This window comes from Odontesthes bonariensis, chromosome 1, assembly GCF_027942865.1.
Source record: "Odontesthes bonariensis isolate fOdoBon6 chromosome 1, fOdoBon6.hap1, whole genome shotgun sequence".
Classification (NCBI taxonomy): Eukaryota; Metazoa; Chordata; class Actinopteri; order Atheriniformes; family Atherinopsidae; genus Odontesthes; species Odontesthes bonariensis.
In genome coordinates, this window is record NC_134506.1 from 22,653,121 (window position 1) to 22,675,210 (window position 22,090).

Consider the following 22,090-nt stretch of genomic DNA (forward strand, 5'->3'; position numbering starts at 1 on the left):
TATACCGGTAACCGAGCCCGACGCCATGACTGGACTGCAAAGTTGAACTAGCTACAGTTAAGTTATAGCTAGCTACCGGCTACGTTACTTGACATGGGAAGGGCCTAAACTCAACTGAACTCGACTCACTGAACGACTACTGATTGAGCCGCGCGAGGCACTGTGGGACAGGCGCCGTGCAGGGACAAACAGGGCAACAGCACGTAATCTTCTATGAAGTTCAAGAAACACTTATATTAACAATTACAAATTACAAATTAATTATAAACAATTAAATTTTTTAATGTCCATTCGTCCATGGCTTGTAAATTTCGTCTTGTCTTAGTCTCGCTAACGAAAATCATTTTTTATTCTAGTCATATTTTTATTTTCTGGAAGCAATTTTGTGCGTCATTGTCTCGTCATCGTCACGGGAAAAAGGGGCGTTAACGAAATATTTTCGTCATCGTCCTGGTTGACGAAATTAACACTGCTCATATCAATGCTAAAATTCACAACAGCGAGCACACATTTGACGGATGAGGACCACTGCAGATTCCAAGTCCCTGACCAAATTTCAATGCAAATTTTCTCCAAGCAAGAGAGAAAAGAATTCAACTAAATTATTACAATTCCAAACCGTATGAATTTGCACACTGGATTCTATTTTTCAAGTGGAGTGTATTTGTCTAAATCGTATCTAAATAAGCATAATTACCAAGCAACTTTTTTAGTTCAGGCAAAATAGATCTAAGGAAAGTAAACTGTTGGAGCATGACCACAGCCAAATCAAACATCTTCCTCTGAATACTTTACAATGTCACAAACCTGAGTCACAGCTAAATGGCCAAGATCTTCGATCAATTACCGTTTGATCCTTAGTCACGTCCTGAACTCTGACAGAAGATTTAGCATATTAGATATTCTGGAGGAGCCAATGGGAGGAGATGGTTTTGAGTCATCAGCCACGGGAAGCAGCCAATCAGAACACAAGTGACGGGCTTAAAGGGAATATAAGGGAAACCCTGAAGAGGAATACGCCAACAAACAAGCATGACAGAAAGCACGATGAGGAAGGTACCGTGTTGGGACTAAGAAAACTGAGCAGAACCTGGTTGAACTTTGGCAAGAACACCCACACCTCTTTTCTAATGCTTGCATTCAATGTCATAACAGACTCGAGACAGAGAAGGTGTGGCGAGAAATCGCCAATACTTTTCAATGAGGTGAGCAAAACACATTGATGGCCAGGAGCTACTTGTCTCATAATGTAACATAAATGTTGAGAGTGAGAGAGAGAGAGAGAGAGAGAGAGAGAGAGAGAGAGAGAGAGAGACTTATATGCATGACTGTTGATGAAGATCAGTCAACGGGGTTCACGTCTGGATGATGTATATGAATGAATATATATACACAAATATTTATACTAAAAAAGAGCCCATTTCAATCCTCAAAAAATTTAAAAAGTGTGGAAAGCACATCGAATATGAAACCTCAGGTGTTCTATTATCCATTTCTTTTTCACATCGAGGTGAGACTATTTACATTTGTGCGTTCTCTATGTTTACATTAGTATGGCTTCTCCACAAGTCTTTCACCTCTTTTGAATTTCCAGCATTTGAATCCTTTTTTTTTTCTCTAGAAAATGAAGCTCTGCCAACAGATGTAACAGATTGTTAGACTTTAAAGCAGTCCGTTGATTCTGAGATGATCACCTGGGGGTTTAAAAATCCAGGCACGAAAATTAAGTTCTCCATATAATGCAGTGAGCAACTGTAATTAACTGCTCTTTAAAAATCCATTTTTCTCTGAACACCAAAAGAAATCAATACTTAACTTGAAATGACCTTATTGAGCTGGATAAAAGGCTTTATTGCAGGGGCTGGGTCAAGTGCGGTTGAGCTAATGTGTTAGCTGAGCAGTGGGGGTTTAAAGGTGAGGCGTTCTCTCAAAATCTTACAAGACATCACAAAGCAGCAGGTCACTAACCTGAGCCTTCCTGGAGACACCGAGGGGATTACAGCAGCCAACCTCTGCTGAACTGTGCCTGTATTCAGACGGAAAGACAGCCTTTTTTATCACTCAGCAGGTCCAGCCCATTCCATTTCCTCTCTTCCAGCTCTGCGCCTCTCAAACAAGGCCAGATCTAAAACCTACTAGTCCCAACTCTGTGCGATATAGTCGCAGGGGACCAATTTGCACAGCTATGCCTCGTCTGAATCACTCTATCAATTAGGAGCCACTGTGTTTATCATCACATACATTATTGTAGAGGCTGGCCAGGTCATTCTGCTGAGGTCTGCCTCTCAGGAGAGGGAAATGGATGAAATAAATGACTAGGCAGCGAGGCCACAGTTGGACAGGCTACTGGACTAATCCGAAAGGACGGCTGTAATTATAAGTCTCCCGAGGAACTGGCAGTGTGGCAGGTCCAATGTGTGAACACGGTGCTAAACAGTCAGGAAGGTGCCCCGGCCTCCTTCTCCACAACAAAGTAAGACACAGAGTCAAATCAATATTTTCAATCTCTGAGGATCAATTCAGCATCTGAGCACAAAAGAAGAAATGTGGGCTGTCACCAACAAGTATAAATGAAAAGTCAAACTTCGTGGTCATGATGGTTTCGTACGTCCCAGGTACCCGTGAGCTGGGGGCGTCTTGTCTGAATGGTAAGACTGAATCCAAGCAGAGAGAGGCAATGCTTCTGAAAACGGTTACTGAAAACAATCTATATTATTGTATTAAAAAATTAGCATGTTCTTTACATTATATTACAAGGGCATGGTTATTAGAATCGTATCATAAAAAATAAATAATTAGTATGGTTTTTATGACCATGGATCGAGTCCTCCCTTGTTTCCAGGGAAGCTGCTCAGTGCTGAAAGACCTTTCACCAAACCGGCAAAGAAAGAGATGACAGTCCATGTCAGCACTGGAGAGTAGTCCCTGTGCTCTGGATGAGAGCATAACAGTGGCATTCAGGTTCCATTCATATGTTGATTAGAGAAAATGGTCCCATCAGTGCGAGATGATCTCATCCGAACCAAAGTGTTTCATCAACGTAATATGATGTAATCAGCACGAAAGAGATGACCTGTTTTAGCAGAACATAAATAGTGACACTGCATCTTTAAGAAGCCTGGAGTCTCACTGTGTTTTTGTCAAACAAAAGCAGCCAATTGGGAACATGCAACCTGAAACCAGAAGCCTTGCTCAGAGGGCCTCACACAGACCTCAGAGAAGGGACACACCCCGTGTACTCCTGATTCAGACGGGCAAAGAGCCACAGCCTGCTATCTAACCATTCAGTGCAAACACTTCCACACAAACGGACAGAAAACATCGAATACAGGCTCAGGGATCAGTTTGTGTATCCTCCTCTCAGCACACATTTGGAAACCTATAATAACGTTTTTTCTACCATTGAAATATAATTAATATATTGCATTTACCAGCATTCTTTGAGAGACACAGCACGTTACTAATGATCCTACCAATGATAGCAGATGATGAATTAGCTCCCAATGCTTGAACTTGACAATTAAAGCTTGTCTAACTCTTTCCCACTGATCCGGTGAAGTGTTGCTTTACATCTCCATTTCCTCTGTCATCACCGTCTGGGGTCAGCAGCCACGTGATGCATGAACCCCCCACACAACTTGAGGTTTTGGGCACTAAAAACCTCACATGGAGTCACAACCTGCTTGGTCACCACAAACACGGACATGAGTATGATCTAAAATCAGCCCCCTGAGCAGACAGATAAGAAATAATATGCACTTCAAAATCAATTCTGCTGCTCGGCAACAGAGGGGCTCTAAATGTAGATCCCTTTCGGGGCATAGACAACAGAAATACAAATGGATCGTAAGCTAAAGACATGCAGGAAACCGCGTACAATAAAATAAACGTTGTATTTCAAATCCAGCATGTGCAGCGAGCACCTCAGCAAAAGGTTTGTCGAAAAGAGACGCAGAAGAAACAAAAACAAACAGAAAAAATAATTCAATGACAAGGCAACTGGTGTGTGTGTGTGCCCGTTGGGCACCGAATGATGCATCAGGCGAATTTCAACAGTGTTTTGTATCGATGACAGCAAGAAACACAGAGGATGATGCTGCGTTCGATGCTGTATGGCCTACCCGAAGTGACTTTTTTTTTTCCAGCGTGTGAAATGTTATCTTGAATTCAATTGCAAAGAAAAATGCACATTCAGTGTGCATAATGTTCGGTTTTATCTATATCACTCACATTATTTGTGTTAAAATACCCAATTCAAAAGATGCAAAGCATAAGTAGACTCCAAGTTATAACTACTTATAACTAGTTATAACTACTCCAAGTTATAACTACATCAACTCCAGTATTACCATGTAGAAACTTCATCCTAATCACAGGTTAATGTCTTCATTCAACAATAATTCTTCACAAAAACTAGATTAAAAGAAAAAATGTCCCATTTTTCAGTCGAAGGTGAATATTTTCATTTAATTACTTGAATCTGGGCTTTAAATTGACTATTTCAGCCACAAAAAGAAATTTTATAAATGTCTTTATTAACACTGGGTCATACTTGCATTTATGTATCTGCTGTTTCTACACCATTCACACACCAAATCGTTCCTCTGCATGAGAATTTTTGGTGAGTAAAAGTTTCCTATTTGTAAAAAAATAACTTTTTTTACTAATGAGTTTGGTATCATTTTTCAGATTGGCTGCATCAGAAATCAAGATGAAATGTCATAAACTTGCCATCGACTTGCGGCCCCAGTACATATCTGTTCTCGTAGGATAGAAATAATAAAGAAAAGTTTTGAGGTGGGAACTGAGGCCGAGGCCGACCCTGCCATGACTGCCCAGTGACCCGGGATAAAACACAGCTCTTACGATTTTGAATATGCGTGCGACTTAAAATGACTTCTTCTTTTCCATATCATACCAGTGTTAATGTTATTCACACTTTCAACAGTTGCTCCTTTTAAGAAAAAAATAACAAAGATCAAATAATTGGACTTTTTCCCGCTACCAAATGTGTGACAACACACTGGTCTTACACTGACAATGGCAAGGGAACAAATGAGGGATTATTCTGGAGGTGTGCGATGCCTCTCCTGCAATGAAGTTCCTCACACTCTGTTCTGAGTGAATGCAGGTGACTCAGGGAGCCTGAGCTGATCCCAGAATTCCTCATTATCTGCCCAGCAGGGAGGATCAGGTCCGCTCGCTCTGTCTCGGAGCATGCTCGGTTCGATGAGACGAGCCCCGGAGGAGCACAGCGCTGGGCCATCGGGGGCAAGCCAGGTCTGCTCATTATATCTAACTCATCCTTGGCATCTCTGCAAACCAAGTGCCACTTAGTTCCCACAGGAGGGGTCTGAGCTGGACCACTGATGAGAATGCAGCAGAATGGTAATAGGAAAACCTTTACATCAAAAAACACGTGCAGAAGGAAGCATTTGTTTAGCAGCCAACCTATAAAACACATCGATTCGTGGCACTTGTTGACTCCGGATCATTTTTCTAAAACTCATCTAAAACGAACTGTGTGATTACTGTGGGGTTATTGGTAAAAAGTTGGATGGGATAAAAGGCATACAAAAGTAGCAAAAAAATATTTTAAGGCAGGTGATTATAGCTCCATCAAACCCTTGAAAAGAGTTCTACACTGAAGCACCGTGCACGACTGTTGGTCCCGTGTCCTCACAAGCAAAAACAAGACAATCGGGGCTACTACAGCAGCACAGACTGTAGTATTTTGCAGCAGATTTATTTGTCAGTAGATGGAATAAAATTCTGTTCTTTTGTGTTTTTTTTTTCCTTAACAGTAACCGAGAGATATTCACCGATGTCATTAAGCTTGCTGGGTAGAGCAAATACATAACTCAATGAATAAACATACAATTTGAGTGAAGCGTGTTGTTTCACTTATCAACTCTATTTCTAGGATAAATGAATCTAGTCTCGCACAGCAGGTGAATTATGCAAGTGTGCAGTCTTAGGCCTTTGGCTAGGGGCCAGTGCCCTCCATTTCACTTTTTAAAAACATTCTCTGGGAAAAAAACAAAACAAAAAAACAACACTCACTCTGGGGCCATGGCAAATGCTGGTGATACAGCCTATTTAGATGTACTTTCTTCCATTGCAGCCGCAATTAACCTCAGACAATGGGGACAGGTCCAGCCAAGACTGGTCTCAGCACATCCAAAACCCTCCAGGTAAACACCACAATAGGTTAAGAAGCAGAAATTAGAAATTGTTTTGTACGGCAACACAGTTGCTATAGAGACTGTTGCTAATTAACTAGAAACTACCCCAGGATAACAAAGGGCTTAAGGGCACTCAGGGCAGCTCTTCTTGTGATGAGCTCTGTGTATGAAACACTATGCCATCCCCCGGGGTCTCTCAACTACAAAATACCTGTCTTCTTGTTGCCAGCTTTCACCCCAGATGCCATGAGAGGCTTTGTGTGGCATCTGCCTGATCTATCAAATCCTATTAACTTAGCTAACGTCATCATCAAGTTCCAAAGATCACAAAATGAAAGGTTTGGGCATTTCTTTTTTTTAAAAAAACAAAAAAAAAAACCAGTATGACGCTGCTATTAAAAATGAAAACAATGAGGTTTTAAAGGGCTTTTGTGTTCTGCATTCTTGCTAGCTGCGCTGGCAATTGTGCTGTAGCTGAACCCTTCACTTAGAAGACGACCAATTCTTTCAGGTGCAAGACGAATCGGTGTAAGCAGAAACGAGGAGCAATTCGCTTATAACCAAACTGTGATGGCATCCAAAGAGTGGCACATTCAGCATGGAGCACAACGAAAATTTAAAACAGAGCGAGTTTGCGTGAAAATGCTATTTACATGGCATTTATAGATATTCAATGTCAAATCATTTTTCCAGTTAAATTCTCCAAATAATACCGCCACCTTTATACTTTCAGCCGATTTTCCTCTTACTTAGAATAACAAAGCTTGTACTAGTTTTAGTCTATGCCAAGTTTGGAGGTTTTCGCCAAAAAATTATGTGCATGCCACCATATGATCTTCATAGCCACCGGATATCAGCCTGACTGAAATACTTTGGCAGCGTGGAACAAAAAGTCTTTACGGCTGGTTATTGTATTAGATCACTGGTTCATAAACACTGTTCTCAGTAGGGCTATACTGACTTTTTAATTCATACCGGAATTTCTTCTTAAACAACATGTGAAATCAGGCTTCACAGTTTATACTGATAAGGCTTTCTGTAGTAGCACATACTGGACAAATCCCTTGAAAAAGCATCACTGGATCATCCTGCGAGGGTGCGCACGCTTTTCCTCCCCCCACATCTCTCTGTCCGACAAAGCTGGGCCTCTCTGTTAACTCAGGGCGCTCGGGACTAAAACTTTTCTTCGTCAACCAGCAGTCGCAAATATAATCTGATAGTCAACTAATCGTCGACACCCAAATATATTTGGGAAACCACTCAAATATTAAATTTTTTTTTAAAAAGTTGTTTTTTTTTAAATATTTTTAAACTATATTTAAATTCTTCAATTTAGCCTCTCCATCACACACACACACACACACACACACACACACACACACACACACACACACACACACACACACACGTTACCTTGGCCCCAACCCGACACACCAGCTCAAAACTTGATCATGTCTGGAATATTTGTTGGGTTGTTACACAGTCACCAAATATATTCAGTGAGTTATAAAAAATTTTAAGTCCTCTTTGGCATATTTTATATAATTTTCTACCAAAAAGCACCCTTGAAGAAAAATAATGAAAAAAAATTAATCAGCCTTTTGCAGTAAGCTTAGTTACATTCCTTTCTGCGCAGCGAGTGAAGGCCTTGCAGCATGACGGTCGATGTTAGCAAGACAGGAAAGTCATTCTGTCGCTTCTAATCCAATAATGAGTGAAATTTTTGTGGCAAAGTACCGAGGAAAACCTGTCAAAGTTTTGATTTGGCTGCAGTCTTTGAATAATCTAAAATTAGTAGTTTTGACTTAGAACGCTTGTGACGTCTACATGGGGCAACGACTAAAACTGAATATTTACCCAATTTTGTATAAAATATAGCTATAATTCGTACATCAAAATTCTTCCTAGAAATACTGGGATATGAATTTTGGTTCATTTTGCACAGGCCCGCGCTCTTGAGTGCTTGTGGTGGCACAACACCTCATAAAAAAACACGTTTGTTGATATTCAACGTGTTGAATAGTCACTTGGAGATGAGGGTTTTTTTCTCACAGCCTATTCTTCGCGAACCTAAGACGACACAAACCTGTCACTGCTCCTGTAAAAAAAAACTATTATCCTAATAGGTCCTTTGAACTGGTCAGGTAAATATCAGGAGCCACTGATCATGCAGACTCCATTTGGAATCCATCAGTGCTCCTGCTATACGTCTCCTACTGAAATGCAAATACTTTATTGCCCGTCCTGCAGCCTATCCCTCCTGTCTTCCCATCAGACAGATTCCTCATGACCAACTCTCAGCATGATATAGGACTATTTACTGCTCAAAGGCTACACAAGCATTTAATAAAGGGCTTATTTCACACCGCATGCAGGCCACCTTTGATTTCCTATAAAGATCTTGTTCAATTTTTCTTTTACAAATGACAATAAAAGAAAATTCTCTGGCTAGTGATTTGACATTTCACTTGGCAGCACGCTGACAACTTGACATTCCATAGTAATTACCAAACCCATCATCATCTCTTTTGTTTTTACCTACTTTCAGTTCAGTGCTCGTTTGTCCCCTTAAAAACAAAATGTTAGTTTCACAGATTTGGCCGCAGACTCTGCAGTCTTCGTCGTTATTTTACACCAGATATTTTTCAGCCCCTGCTTGAATCTTTATGCTGTCCATTCTCCCCCTTTTTAAACTGGTTTTTATTTGCTATATCAAGGAATGGATTAAAAAAAAAAAAGCTTGTGAAGCCAGAGCCAGCAGCAGGCGCCCCATGTACAAGAGGCTATAGTCCTCGCTGCAGCGCTGGCCCCGGTTCGAGTCCCGTATCGGACGGCTCTTTGCTGAGTGTTGTTCCCCCTCTCTCTGCCCCCCTGCTTCCTGTCTCTCTACACTGTCCTATCTAATAAAGGTATAAAAAGCCCCAAAAAATATTTAAAAAATGTCATATACTGAATATCGTATGGGTAAAAAGTACAGTTAAAATGTGGTGTATTTTAAAAGAGGTTCAAGCTAAAAGTAATTTGATACATGTTGGTTTTTGTGTATTTAAAATGTGTATTTAAGAGTTAAAAGCTAAAGTTTGTACGGTTAAAATCATCATTGAACAGTGCTTTAAAACGTATTTAATTTATTTTGGACGTTTGACATATGGGTATTTTCTAGTAGTTTAAAAATGAAGTATTTGATTTTGGGTTATGTTGATTGATTATGGTTTCTTGAACTTCTATTTGTGTTGGTGTTTAAAGATTTTTCAACCTGTTGATGGCCTTGACGACTTTCAAAATAAAAAGAGAGAAAAGAAAAAAAGCTGAATCTTGGTCATTGAGTGAATTCCAGTCCAATCTTCTGAAACAAGCTGCCTTTTCAAGTGGGGGAAGCTGCAGGTTAAACCTTACAGGAGTGAGAAGCACTCGCCAGGCAGTATCCATCTGATTTATTGCAATCCAAAGTGTAGAAACCGAAACGTGCGTATGTTGAAGAGATTAACTGCCGTAATGGTAGCCAAAGAAGACTTGAGTGCAAAGTTCCTGCTTAGAGAAATCTGCAAATTCCCAGTGTTAAAAAACAAGCGGCTGCTCCATCCAGCTGCAGTAAGGTAGAGACTACCTTTCATCCTTACAACCTGTAACATTCTGATTAATATGAATATGATAAATATTCTCCATAATAAAGCAAACTGTTTTATTTCTACTTGATTCTGGCATATCTAGAAATAGGTAGCTGCTCAGAATACTAATACAGCTTTTGAGTCAGTCTAGGAAACATACTGAGGTCAAAAACAACATCTGTAACAGCTGCTCACCAATATGTCAGCGGAGTTTCAGAAAAACGGAGTACAAGTCCAAACTTGCAAGACTCCCAACAACGATTGCACTGTAACTTTTTAAAGAGGTAAGTTAACTTGGTGACTCAGAGCGATTACAGGCATCAGCACTGCCCCATTTGATTAACCTTACGCATGTCAGGATTTCTACCACTAAATGACAACGTGCCTTACCATTCACATGTGTCACTGGGAATTATTGCCTCGTAACTATCAATTACTACTATAATCACAGTCAATTCACATTAAAATGTTCTTTTTTGCCTTTGAGACAGAACAATGGCACCTTCGTGGGTTTTTTTACGCCATAACAGGACCGGCTAACATGCAGTATTAGGAAAGAATATTCCATCTCTGTTCTGTAGGAACAGCAAACAGCCTGCGGTTTCTGCTACTGGTGAGACATCTGTAACCGGATACATAGCACATCTGGCAGAACAAAACTCTGTACAAACGTGCAGCTGTCTCGTCAGCACCATAGAGTCAGTATCTTAAATCTTTTTAAAGGCAAAAATGTCTTCTAATTAGGGGTTGCATTGTGGTATTTCAGTAAGTAAATGTAAATCGAAATGAAATGTGCTCCACATTTTACCTAAAAGAACATTTAAGCTACGGGATTTCATGACATGTCACAATATGCAATAAAGCTGAACAGCTGAACTCGTATTGACAATGTCTGCAGAGTAGAAAAGAAGCCTGCTCATAGCCCTGTTTGTGTGGAACTCCAGAGGAAATGTATTTTCCTTCTTCCATCCACAGCAGAGGTGCAGCTCCTTGGGCAGCTTTGCTCTGTATGGGGACGGAGAAATTGGAGGAACAGACAGTAGGGAGGGTGCTGTTGTCTGAGCCCACATCTTTGTAGTGTTAACTGAGGGGTTTCAATGCACCTCCTGAAATTTACATTTTACTTGGCCGGAGGGGTCACATGACAGCTGCAAGCAAATGCTCAGAGGAGCTCGCTGCTTTCACTTCACACTGACAGGCTGTTAGACGGTCCAACACCACAGAAAGAAAATATTCCTTCTTTCCATGACATCACCCAGCCAGGAATGGGTAGGCAGTGGAGGGAGGAGAGGGGGCACAGCTGGTGGCAGCCGCAGTACCATCTGCTACTGACTAATAGTTCATGTTGCTTTACTTATAAACTTGCACTTCTGAGAACCAGTGTGGTGGGTGTATGGGCACAATTGCAGTGTTGTAGTATTTTGTTACTCAGCAAGGCCATGTATCACATGTCTTCCAATTTAGAAGAATAGATTAACATTTAAAAAAAAAAAAAAAACAACAACAACCTGCCATTAAATATAAAACTGCAGTCAGTAGGGAATCCATACATAATTGATCTTAAGAACAATTCTGCAGACTATTTGGTCTATGCCTTTGACATGTGCAGTAGCTTCCTGAAAGCCAAGAAATAGACCACAATTGCCTGTAAAAATGCAATTTGTCAGTTTCAGACATATTCTTACTAAACAGATTAGACAATAACTGTTACTGAAGTGTTGCCTGGTGCATCTTGTCACACTTCTGACAGACCTCGGCTAGTTGTTTTCATATTATTCCAGTTTTTCTGCAAAGCGAATCAACAGCTGGCATTAGATTTCTTCAGAATTCTTCAAGAAAAAGGTGGTGTTAATATTCTTACCGAGCTTCAGAGTAAGCAAGAGGAAATACTCCCCAGAATGTCAAAATGGTTTCTTTAAACTCGTTGTTTTCACAGATTGGGGGGGGCAAAAACACAGAAGGTCCATCTGAAAAATGCTACTCACCATACATCTTTCCTTCATCGGACAGGATGATCTTCCTTCGGCCACATGGAGGATAGATGGCCAGGGCCTCCTGAAAGCTCTGTTCTATGTCAGGGCTCCACACCCCTTCTGCATCATTGTCTATGGTCTTGTCTGCCGAGTCGCTCATCCTCTCCATGTCCTCGGCAGGGCTCTCGCTGCCGCTCCAGCTGCTGGGATCAATCTTGGCGGCTGAGCTCTCCAAGCTGAAGCTTGGAGCAGACTAGGGAGAGACCTGGAATTCCCACACAAACAAACACAACACAAACGAATCATCAGTACCACAACAGCACAACTGAAGCCTGCTTCCAAAAAACTCAGTCCACATTGTCAGTTGAGAATACAATATGGAGCAGGAGATGCCAAACAAGCTTGGACATTGTTATTTTTTTCTTAAAACAAAAGACACAGAGTAAATGGTAACATGTATAGCTTGTTCAGAGATCAGATAAATGCATTAGACACCACGATTACTTGCACACCTGAGTCAAGCTACGGTTACAGCTTAATTTCACCATACAATTCAACTGCTGTCCTATTCCCAGAATACATTAATGGATGTGGAACTGACCTATAAACTCAAAAGTATACATTATCAACAAGTGTGTGACAATTTGGATTGTGTGAGAAAATGTTTAAGACATTCTGCTACTTCTAACTTCCTCAACATGCATGCCAGTACAGCTGAATTCACTGCCCAGACGCTGTCTTTAAATGACTTGAAGGGTGATTTTGTCCGAGGACGCTGTGGTTACAAAAATCAAGATTTTATTCAAGCAGAGCGTCGGTCTGGACATGCTTTAAGCAACTGCAATTGACATTTAGTCTGAACGGGCTCCTTTTCAGTCAGAGTTTCTGACGCGTTTAGCTGTCTGACAAGAGTAACTCTGTCGGTACGTGAATAAGAGCTGATTTATTGGGAATTCAGCTGTATTATTGTTTACAACTACACTTGACCTTTTTACATAAAATTATGCAAAAAGACAGAAATCTGAAACAAGCGTATTGATATCAAGTGATTCCATCCACAACCGCATTATCTTGGTGTTTTAGTCCTTCTTTGACAAGCTCAGTTTTGTGTGATTTCATGTGTTCTGACGTAGAGACAGAGCGTAGCTGCTGTCGCCAGCAGGAAATAACTTAGCATTATTGTTCTCAGGACTCCAAATTGTCAAATTCTGTGACCTTTTTTTTTTTCACTTTTTAACAGCAGTGCAGCAAGACAACTTCAAAATATGAAGTTTCTTTTTCTTTTTAAATCATCATCGGAGTTCTTATGAAAAACCAGAAAGGAGTGAGAGTGCGTGTGCGTGTGTCTTCTATGAGTGAGAGACCCCAGACTTAACCGCAGCCTAACAATGTGGTTAGAAACAATTAAAACGGTGCGACTCGTCATCAGTCCCTGTCTGCCGTAGCAGCTCACTGTCTTCTAGCTTGGCTCCACACTTCTAGCTATTGGTTAATTTTTCAAAGAAACAAGCATTCAGACCCTGCTGTGACATGACTGTCCAGAGTACAGAATGATGATAAGATGTGGAAACAGTCAGCGGAGATCTCATTCTGACATGAAATGGTCACGTGGTTTACAAAAGTAAAGACACGAGTGAAGGAGCGCTGTTCATTTCATCTACAACTGACGCCGGGGCCCAACATTTGTGGGGATAACTACTTCTCTGACTCGACCACAGACTTTAAACGTGTGATTCACTTAGGGGGCAAAAAAAAAAAAACTGCGTGATGCATAAACTAAACTGGTGAACTACAGCGCCGGCAGCTCGTTGGCAGATCCACACAATGAGTGAAAGATCTGCCGTTCACTCGCTTAAATTATCATCGCACATATAATGGGGTTATAGGTGAAGGTCTGACTCAGAAACAAGAAACTGTGTGTGCAGCTCTGTGGAGTGACGACCAAATAACTGAATTCAACGTGCAACATTTATCCAAACTTAACGTCATTACTGATACATGTTTTGGTTAAACGGTTTAGCCTAAAACAAAAAACTAATAACCATTTTATTTCAAAAGATCGAATAAATATTAAGGGATGTTTTTCTTCCTTTTTTTTTCACTTCTGGGTTTAAAAAAAATAAACAAAAAATGGTGTGACGCTTGTTGAATTTTTCCTATAAAATAAAAGTTTAGTTTCTAAAATTCCTCTGTTTAAAAAATCCGTAAAAGCTACGAATGCGTTGCATTAAAATGGATCTAAGCGGTTATCCTTTAAGACCGATGATTGCTGAGGGGAAAAGATCTTTCTGAAGCCGTTTATCAAAAACATTTAATATCTCTAAAACTGTCAATTCTCTCTTTGTGGTATGAAAAATGGTATTTTAACTTAACGGTATGTTAACACAGCTGGTTCGACCATCAAGCCTGAAATTCCTGTATAGTGACAACAATAATGAAAAATTCCTTCAGAATTGTTAAAGTTTTAACTTTGATTCTTGAGAGACAAGAAAAAAGAAAGAAACAAAAACTTGAAGATGCCTCATTACCACTGCGGCTGGGGTGCCACAAAGCAAAGTTTTAGTCTCAAAGTCTTCGGTGGTTAAAAGAAGACCTTGGTTGGATGTGCAAACTTCCAGGAGTAAATGCGTTTAAGAGGAACTATGCCTGTTAAAAGAGACGGCTTGTGAAGACACATTGACGGTGCTATACAAAAGGACAAAGAGAGAAAAAAAGCATTGAGGAAAAAAAGATAAACGTTGTGGTGAATAGTCTGTGTCGCTATTATCACCAATATGATGACGTAAAGAAACCAGACCCTCAAGCAGCGCTGAGAGGTCTGACCCAAGCTGCTCAAACAATACAAGAAAAAAAGTCTAATTTTATGAGTGACAAGAACAACAAAGTGAATCTGCAGTACAAAAAAAAAAAGGGGGGGGTTATCAATTATGCAGTGTACCACACTTCTTTACTATTTCACACTATAATTCATGCACTACACTACGATTTCACCCCCCCCCCCCCCCCCATACGCAGAACACACACTGTGCTTAGGGTCAATTGATCATATCGGACCCTCGTGTTTACACGCAACTGCGGCACAATTATGTGCATCGCAGTGTCACAAAGTGTGAGCCCTGAAGCCATCGCCCGTGATACTGGCAAGCTCCAAGTCACACGAGCGCAGTGAGTCCCAGAAAAGAGGACGGAGGAGATCTCAGGTCTGTCATTTACCGTACCACACATGTTGCAGCAGTAACTGACAGTCAACAATGGCAATGCCCGTCATCGATCAGAGCGGGACACTAATGCATTTAGTATTCTTACACTTGAAGGTGAGTGCGTTGTCAAAGCAAAACTGTAAAAAAATTCCATTTGAAACACCTCAGCTGATGTTCACCACGTGACAGAAGTCCAGTCTTCACACATAAGATCCTCGCGATCCGATTCGCTCCAGCGGCAGCCTGTCAAGGGTGGCAGCAGCTTGTCAAGGGTGGCGGCTGGGTGATGTCAGAAGCAGGGCACGTAGGATTAACTGAGTGTTAAAACTAAATTTCACTTCGGGCTCCAAGAGCAGTCCTGACGGTATACCGCAGGAGATAAGTCATTCAGGGTTAGGTGAACTGCCGCCAAGAAGAAATACAAGTTTGATGAAGTGGACTTGTTTCAGCAGCTTTTTTTTTTCCAAATCAGTTCAGCCGTGTTTGCTCCATTTGCCTCAGTTTCAGTCAAACTGTGCAAAATGAAACATTGTTTAGGCTTCCTATTCATTCTTTCCACTTAAGCATATCAAGCAGATAGCTGTATATATTGGGGTATGATCTCAGTCGAGCAATTAGCAATGCTGCAGCTGAACAAATCAATTACCTACAATGAGGAGGGTATGCGAGAATAAATCACCACAAAGTTGATGTAATTAGGCGATACAGTCTTCCATTGTGCTTAGGTGGAATCAAAGTTTATCGTGTGTTTGAGTGACTTTTTTAAAAACTTTTTTTTGGCTCAAATCCAAACAGCCTTTAACATACCACGGCCTCGGCATTGTATGTGCGATCTGTCAAACTGTTCCTCTCTCTACCCTTAATGCTCCAAATAAATTTGCCTTTACTTTATTTGCAAATAGTTCTCTCTGTACTTCAGCTCTCCACTCTTCCCAGACAACTGCTTCCTCCCTGAGCAAGACCCTATTCAAGCAGCACAAGCTGTCAGGAAGCGGGAATAGCAGCATATGTTTCTTCCAGCATGTCAGTTCACGAGAGGGAAAGGGGGGATGGGAGCAAGCTGCTGGGGTAAAAAAAAAAAAAAAAGAAAAAACTCCCAGAGAGCAGAGAGAGCTTTTACTGAATTCTGTTTTTGTGCGCTGTCTGCTGACGCTGCAGAACTAACTCACAAACTGATGAGGGAGGGGAAACATTCCCGTTTCAACCACTAAAAGGCTTTCTAGATGTGCGCCCCTCATCCAAACAAATTGATGAACTGAGCTCATAATCACAGCCAGCTTCAATTTTCAGAACAAAACGTGATTCTGAAGAGTATTTGTTTCTGTCCTCATCAAGTCCAAACACTTAATTAGCCCAGATGATTTTTGGCCTCAGAAAACATTCTTTACAACCTTCTAACGGCAAAAATTCAAAAACACAACTTTTGTAAATGGAAAAACATATAACACAGCTAAAAAAAAAAACTAAAGTCTCAACGAGTTAAACTTATCTGCCGTCTATATATAAATGAAATATCTTTGTTTTCTATGAACTCTTGCTATCGATTATGGTATTTTTAGGTTGATAAATGCGATACTTTAAGCAGTCTCTGGCGACTTTGTCCATATTGCCATATTGATTCTTTCAGATCATCTGCACACATTTTTTTTAAATACTTTTGCACCACAGATGACCGGAGAGGACAAATCTATTGCCAAAATATGTAAATATGAGAATAACGATTATCTGTAAAGCGTTTACACTGGCAGCTCTCTCCACAGCATGATCACAGCATCATTATTTTGTCACAGCCAAAATCAGAGCCAGTGAGATTCAACAATTCAGACTCAAGCGAATTTAATGTCCAACGGCGCAGAATATATCATGAGGGAAAGTTGTCAAACGAGTGCCGAGCAGAATGAACAACAAACCTTTATGTGTAAAATCCAACCTTTGAAGCAACCAATGCAAGATGCTTGTTTCAACTTGTTACTTTTGCCGTATCTGGCGAGCTTTTATCGACTTATTCCAGACTCATTACAAAAGATGGAAAGTCATGAGTCCTTTTCACAGATCAATTGTGCTTTATCGGAAAAGAAAAATAAAAAAAAAAGATATTCTCATTCTTAAAGAGCTTTCCAATAACAAACTGGTTCTTTCTTTTATCCAATTTTGACACAAGAGTCTTTAAAGATGCAGAAATGACACTTTTGTCCCTACAGTTTCTAACATTTAACTTACCTGCTTCTTTTATTATTTGACTGTTAATAATAAAAATTGTAATGTTTCCCGTTTTAATTTCCAATATTTTGCAAATCAAATAAAGTTTTATCACTTCCACCACCTTTTTCAAAATTTCAAGTTCAGCTTGGTGGCAGCATATGACATTTGTTTGGAGAGTGCAGTAACTAATAATTTATATGAACCTGAATAAAACAAGGATGCAGGCTGCGACAATTCAGCATCCATAAATAAATCATTTATTTAGGATATTCAGCATTACTTGTCCATGATCAATAAACAGATTAATAATTATAAGTTATGAGCAAAATGATGCAAACCGTGTCTACAAGAGGTCTCTGAAAAGCCATCAATGTTTCATTCATTAAAAAAAAACAAAAAAGGTTTTTATTACCAACACATGGAATGCAGAAGAATAATAAAGAGAAATTATGTGTTAGCATTGAAGGAAGATGATGAATCGAGGTAGGGGTTGTGAACAGTAGACATGAGCGCATGGACAAGTAACCAGCAGCACAGATCAGCCACAGAATTAAAACCACTGCTAAGTTAAGTGGCTAACACTGATCATTTAGTACATTTCTTATAGTAAACCTCTGGCTCTGGCATTCACATTGATGTTACTTTGACAAATAGTTTAAGACTGAGCACATCCGTCCATGGCAACGGCACTACCCGCCAAACAGGAACCATCCCCAGCAGGATGCTGCCCCCCGCCATGCTGCAAAAACTGCTCAGGACCCCACCCCACAATTCCCTGTTAACTCAATCCACTGCAGGACACTATAGTAAACCCCCAAAGATGAACAATGACGGCTGATCCAGCAACCGTTTATGAAAGAGATTAGTTCTGATTTAATTGGTGATCTTTACAAAGTTCAATCAGGTGTGTCGACTGCAGCAGAGAAAAGCAGAGAAGTGGGAAAAAGGGGACCGTCTTACCAACAGACAGATATGAATAATATATCATTTTATGCTCTATGCTTCACCCAGGACAACATGTAAATAAGGTATGTTAACTAGAAATTCAGTGCTAACCAAATAATGTCATTACAACTATTGTAAGAACAAGGACTGAAGCAGGAATTCAGGATTATCATCAGCCAAAACAAAATCAGACCACCTCAGTGGGGCTAACTTTACCTGAGTTGACTGAGTTGTCTCTATCAGTGATTTAAAAACTTCCCAATGAGCGTCAATCCATCTAAAACCTAAAATATATTAGAAATGATCAACAGAGAACAACAAAATGTTATCTAGTAAAAAAAAAGTGTTTGTCCATCCATCCAGATATTTGTAACCTTTGAATGATTTACTCTAACTTGTTATGTTAACTAGTCTCACCTTTTGTTCATGCTTATTGTTTTATTCCACAGATAAGCTATATTTGTTAAGCTCCGGGCTATTTACAATAACCAAACAAAGGCTACCTCGGTTACGGTGGTGTTTATAAGGCAGTGAAACCTGTTGCACGTGTTGTCTGCCAACAAAAAAAATACCTCCTTCTGACAAAAATCTAGCAATGTTAAAATGCAATGTTGTTTGAAATGAAGGAATTTGAAATTTCCACATTAAAGGAAAGCCTTGAAGTTGCACATGTGATACGTAAAGGCCAATACCGCTTCCAACGAAGGTGTTGTTTCGATATGAGGGTGATATCAGAGCGGGGGCCTTACTTTTGTGCTTTATTGGTGATAATCAGGTTTGGCTTATTCTTAAAATGGCATTTGTTTGTTCTCCACACACAGACATAAAAGACTAAAAGTCTTTCAAGGGATCAGATTCTTTGCATCAAATGCGTGCAAAGGAACGATGTCAACTAGATGCTTTTGCTGTGTGAAACATGTGAATAACCTGGCAGTTGTCAATAAGGGTGGTCTCTTAGCGCCTCAGAATCCGCAGTCTAATTATGTCTGACAAAAGAAGGTATTAATGTCACCCACAGAAACACTTGGGGTTAAAAAATAATTGCATACTTCTGTCTTTGCAGGGTCCACACCATAGAAATGGACTTATTTGTGAGATGCGGAGTGAAGACGGCACGCCATGCGAGACATGAATGCGGTAGCTAAGCAGAGTAGTAGGTGTGACATGGAATTATGTGAAATTACGCTTACTGTGAGATTACATAAACCACTCACCAAGCTGGAATCCAGCTTCTTAAATTAAGAGGACCCATTTCACCCATCAGACAGAGCAAGGTAATGAAATAGCAGATGAGAGGCCTCAAATGTAATTTTCCATGTGGAGTTCTTTTGTGCCGTTATCTCAGAGGGTGCAATAATGATTCTGTGAATGACTTTTTGTGGACCCCATAATGGCCCTGAGTAGCTGAGGCCACAATCTGCAAAAGTGTAATTACCATGTGATTTCAAAACTTAAAATTTTGAACGTGTTGTGAAGACATATCCCGGCCTTTGTATAATCACAACAGCAATGTCAGAATTACTCCTTTTTCTTTCACAAACGCAACGAGCTGCGAACGTTAACAATGGCAGATGTTCTTGAAATTCCACTTTCTGTCTTTAAAAACGTTTTAATTACCTTGAGAGAGGCATGTTTATGGAATGTAGCCTTTGACAGCAGGTCTTTGAGGACCTTGAGATGCATTTCTATGGAAGCACTAAATAAAACCAATCGAAAATTGATTGAAATACTCTGAAATTAATTTCGGCTCAAAGTAAAGATGAGGCGTGGAGCGCCTCTTCAAAAACTATTTAAAGTCAATTTTTACGAGTTAATGAGTGAAAAAAGAATGAAGAGAAAATGGGATGGATGGCAAACAACTTGTTTCATGAACAAATCTACAGTTTTGTTAAAAGGATATAAAAAAAATGAATAAACAGGGCTTGCTAAACCAATTTCCACAGGCCCCGTAGAGGCTAGAAAAGCTTACTTATGCTGCCTCTGTTATTGGCAATAGCCTAGTGTTTATTTCATGCCTCTCTGAACTGGCAGACTTAAGTGCCATGAATCTGTCCAATATTATCTCTCTCAAATCTGAGGACAGCCTCCTCCAACCCAGAAACCATCAGGCCACTGTGGGATCAATCTTTGTTTGAGATTGATTTACAGGTTCTGTCAAAGCAGCCCTCACTACCTGCCTCAGCCTGAAAAACGGGTAACAACAACAACATGATCTGGACAACATCAGAGGCAGCGGCAGCCCAGCAGATAGGCAAAGCTAAAGGTCTTCCACTAAACAACAGAGGGGAAAAAATTGACGGTGAATCTTAAAGACAAAAATCTCTCCTTTTGAGGAAACGGCCAGACTCTGGCCGTAATACATCAGTATGAAAAATAAATAAATAAATAAATACAATTTACCATTCATGAAATGTAATGAAAGCTCAAAGGACATTTGCCCATCAAAAATTTGCAGTGCATTCCAAGCAGCATACGCCCATGTCCACAGCGGTGTGGAGTGCCAGTGTAACACATAAAGCTCAGGAAATTAAAGCTGTAAATAAAGGTCCGTCAGATAAAAGATCTCCTGACAGTTATGAGAGCAGAGCAGGCCGAGGGCTGGCTGCTGGCTCATTCAGGACGCGTGCGGACGGGCATGGAAGAAAAAAAAAGAAAAAAGAAAACAAATCACTGTGATGAGCATGAAGGCCACCATTTGCATTTTACGCTGCCAATTCAAACCGGCTTTCATCTGTACTCCTCGAACCATCATTTATGCCCTTACATAGCTCTTTATTTGTTGTTGTTTCCTTGCTGCTATCTTTTCCTCTCCATTCCTTTTTTTTTTCACCTGGAAACTCCTCCAAAACACAGTGGACTCACCTGTTAAAAGTGAGTGTCCTTAAGATGCTGACCATCCGGGTGCCCCTCACAAAATCTAATCACATGACCATAACACAGGGCGCAAAACTAATATATTTACATACAAATATTTCAAAAGTAGAATCAGCAAAAATTCAGATGTGTCAGATAGCTGTTGGTACCTGATGCTCCAGAGAGCAGAAAAGGTTTTACCTTAAAGATTGTTGTTGAGAAGATTGTCTCATCAACTTCATGGACAGTAGAGATGAAGCGACAACATAAAATAAGGCTGCTGCATTCACTCTCCAGCAGTGCATGTCACTACATTAGGAAATCTAACAAAGATATTTTGTTTACGTAGTAAAAACAGACATTTTGATAAATCCCTGGTTTGTGTGGTTCAGTAGTGGCTTTCCATGTCGAAGCAGAAAAATGAGGACACAAAACTAACAAAAACTGTTGAAAGAAACCAATAACAAATACACCCTGAGACAGATATCAGGCGCCATTAGGGACCAAAGATACATATTTTTCGAGTTTCCTTTGCAGCTGTCCAAATATGGTCATATTTGACTCCCAATCGACCTGGAAAAAATTCCTGACATGACTCCACTGTTGGTTTAAAAGACATCGGCGAGCCAATGCGTTGCATTAGGTCACATTTCTACCTTCATTCTTTCAGAGCCTCTTTCAGAAGTGTGCTACTTTCCATTAATCTGACGGCAACTGAACGTGTCGATGTCATGTGTGAATTACCTTTCTGGTAGTTTTACCAAACTCTCTGCGACAGCGATCTAACAAGGTCAGACCTAGTAACATATAGGCGTCACTTTCAGAGTGACACGAGTATAAAGTGTCGCGCTCGCACTAAACTGGCTTATGATCAGCGGTTCAGGGGAATCCATCAAGTAACGTCATGAGATAAACAAATAACGGCACCGTTCAAACCTTTCTCGTCCATGGTTTAACCTGCGTTAAGGAGCCGTATCACCTTTTTCCCATCTGAGCCAAATAAACGAAAGAATTGTGCTTAGATGCGTGTGAGCCGCAGCTGAGGCTTCTGCTCTCTCCTGGCACATATATCAATGTTTTAAAAGTAGAAGTAAAAGATCACGTTGATAAAAACCGCTGCGTTA

The 22,090-nt window shown here is 40.3% G+C and overlaps 1 protein-coding gene across 3 annotated transcripts in view; it reads right to left on the bottom strand.

Moving 5' to 3' along the window:
- tead1b (TEA domain family member 1b) overlaps positions 1-22,090 on the bottom strand; it is a 57,668-nt gene that overhangs the window by 29,943 nt on the left and 5,635 nt on the right. For all 3 annotated transcript variants that reach the window (XM_075460558.1, XM_075460566.1, XM_075460547.1), the window contains exon 3: positions 11,779-12,031. In XM_075460558.1, coding sequence (XP_075316673.1) covers positions 11,779-11,935 — 157 coding nt within the window. In that variant the 5' untranslated portion in view covers positions 11,936-12,031. The remainder of the gene's footprint in view (positions 1-11,778; positions 12,032-22,090) is intronic.